Source organism: Haplochromis burtoni, unplaced genomic scaffold, assembly GCF_018398535.1.
Source record: "Haplochromis burtoni strain Fernald_Lab_line unplaced genomic scaffold, NCSU_Asbu1 Contig_766, whole genome shotgun sequence".
In the NCBI taxonomy this organism is placed as follows: Eukaryota; Metazoa; Chordata; class Actinopteri; order Cichliformes; family Cichlidae; genus Haplochromis; species Haplochromis burtoni.
In genome coordinates this window covers 91,216-92,692 of record NW_024583127.1, presented here as the reverse complement: position 1 = coordinate 92,692, position 1,477 = coordinate 91,216, and the positions used below count along the sequence as shown (strand labels likewise).

The following is a 1,477-nucleotide window of genomic DNA, read 5'->3' as shown; positions in this document are numbered from 1 at the left end:
TTGCACTGCCAGCGATCAGCTCGGGCATCTTTGGTTTCCCTGTTGACCTCTGTGCTGAGACCATAGCCCAGGCAGTTCGGGAGCACTGTGACAGCCCACAAGGTCTGAGATCATTAACTGAGATTCACCTGGTGGACAACAACGATAGCACCATCAGAGTCATGGCTACAGCTGTGAGCAAGGAGTTCTCAGACCTCGGACCTACCATGACCATCCCACAGCAAGCAGGCGGGAAACGAACAGGAGCTTCAGGGTAATTTTTTTTAACCATTTTTAATAATGAACTTTTACTGTAAACATCTTAACATTGATACTCATCAAGCTCATGATCACAGGTAACAATATCCAGCTCCATGTAACGTCCTTATTTGGATTTTGTCTGTTGTATAACTGTATAAGCACTTCTGTATACCTGACAGCATGGAGGTAATCTATATCCACAATCCCCCAAAATAAAACTATTTCTTTAAATCTTTTCAGTAAACTTTGTTGATGCTGAGCTAGTTGAGAAAGATTATATCAATTTATTGGTCAGATTTATGGTTTATGGCTTCCTAAGCCACAAAGATGGCTGAGCAGCTATTATTAACTTTAAATGGCTGCTTAAGTATTCAGTCAAATTGGAGTCATTTGGAAAGTATTTAAAATTGTCATTACTTCCTAGTGGACATAAGCGGGGTCGAGGCAGAGGCAGAGGTCAGAACCAATCACATGATGCCAGCTGGTGTAATGAAAAACGAGAAGAAGGAAGAGGCGGTGGAAGAGGCGGTGGAAGAGGAGGTGGAAGGGGAGGAAATCATCACGGTAACAGGGGAGGCCAGAGCCCCAAGCAGCAAATCAGCCATAGAGAGCATGGAGGGTAAGGTGGTTCCCCTTCTATTTCTTTGGTTTTATCACACTCTTGATGACCTCATGTCCATGAGGCCTCTTTGATATCATCAGTCCTGTTATCTGATTGGATGCAGGTTGGAGCAGACCACAGCTGAGGGGCTGAAGATCATTTTATGTAAGGGAAGCATTCAGGACCAGACTGTGAGTACCTGTGCTGTCATTTGGATCATAGTTTAGAGGATTCTGTAAATGTTCATGTAATTACAACATGAAGGGATAGATTTGGCTTACATACATCTTTAAACCAGGATTAAAAGTAAATTCTGGTTTATGCAGTATTTTTCAATCTGTCGCTGTCTTTTCATGTTTTTGTGGAGTTTCTGTTCTGCTGAACACCACAACAGTGTTCACCACAGGGCCAAATGAGCTTACTACATAAATTCATTGAATGCTGAGTTTACAAAGGAATGCTCATCAAAGACTTTTGTGCATTAGTGCATTGGTAAATACAGCACATTCAAACATCCACTGATTCCAATTTGAAAGCTGCTTTATGTTTTTAATTGACTCGTGTGAAGGTGTCACATGTTTCAAACACGACTCAAACTTTGCTCATTTAACTATAATTTGATTAACATGTCAAAAT

The 1,477-nt window shown here is 41.3% G+C and overlaps 1 protein-coding gene across 1 annotated transcript; it reads left to right on the top strand.

The window, feature by feature from the left end:
• On the top strand, positions 1 to 1,032 carry LOC121811832 (protein mono-ADP-ribosyltransferase PARP14-like; the record flags this gene model as incomplete). Its single annotated transcript, XM_042215583.1, is given in 3 exon segments — positions 1 to 253; positions 665 to 859; positions 966 to 1,032. Coding segments are annotated over 3 exon segments (515 nt in total), but the record flags the coding sequence as incomplete, so codon positions are not given.
• Positions 1,033 to 1,477: the final 445 nt, after the last annotated feature.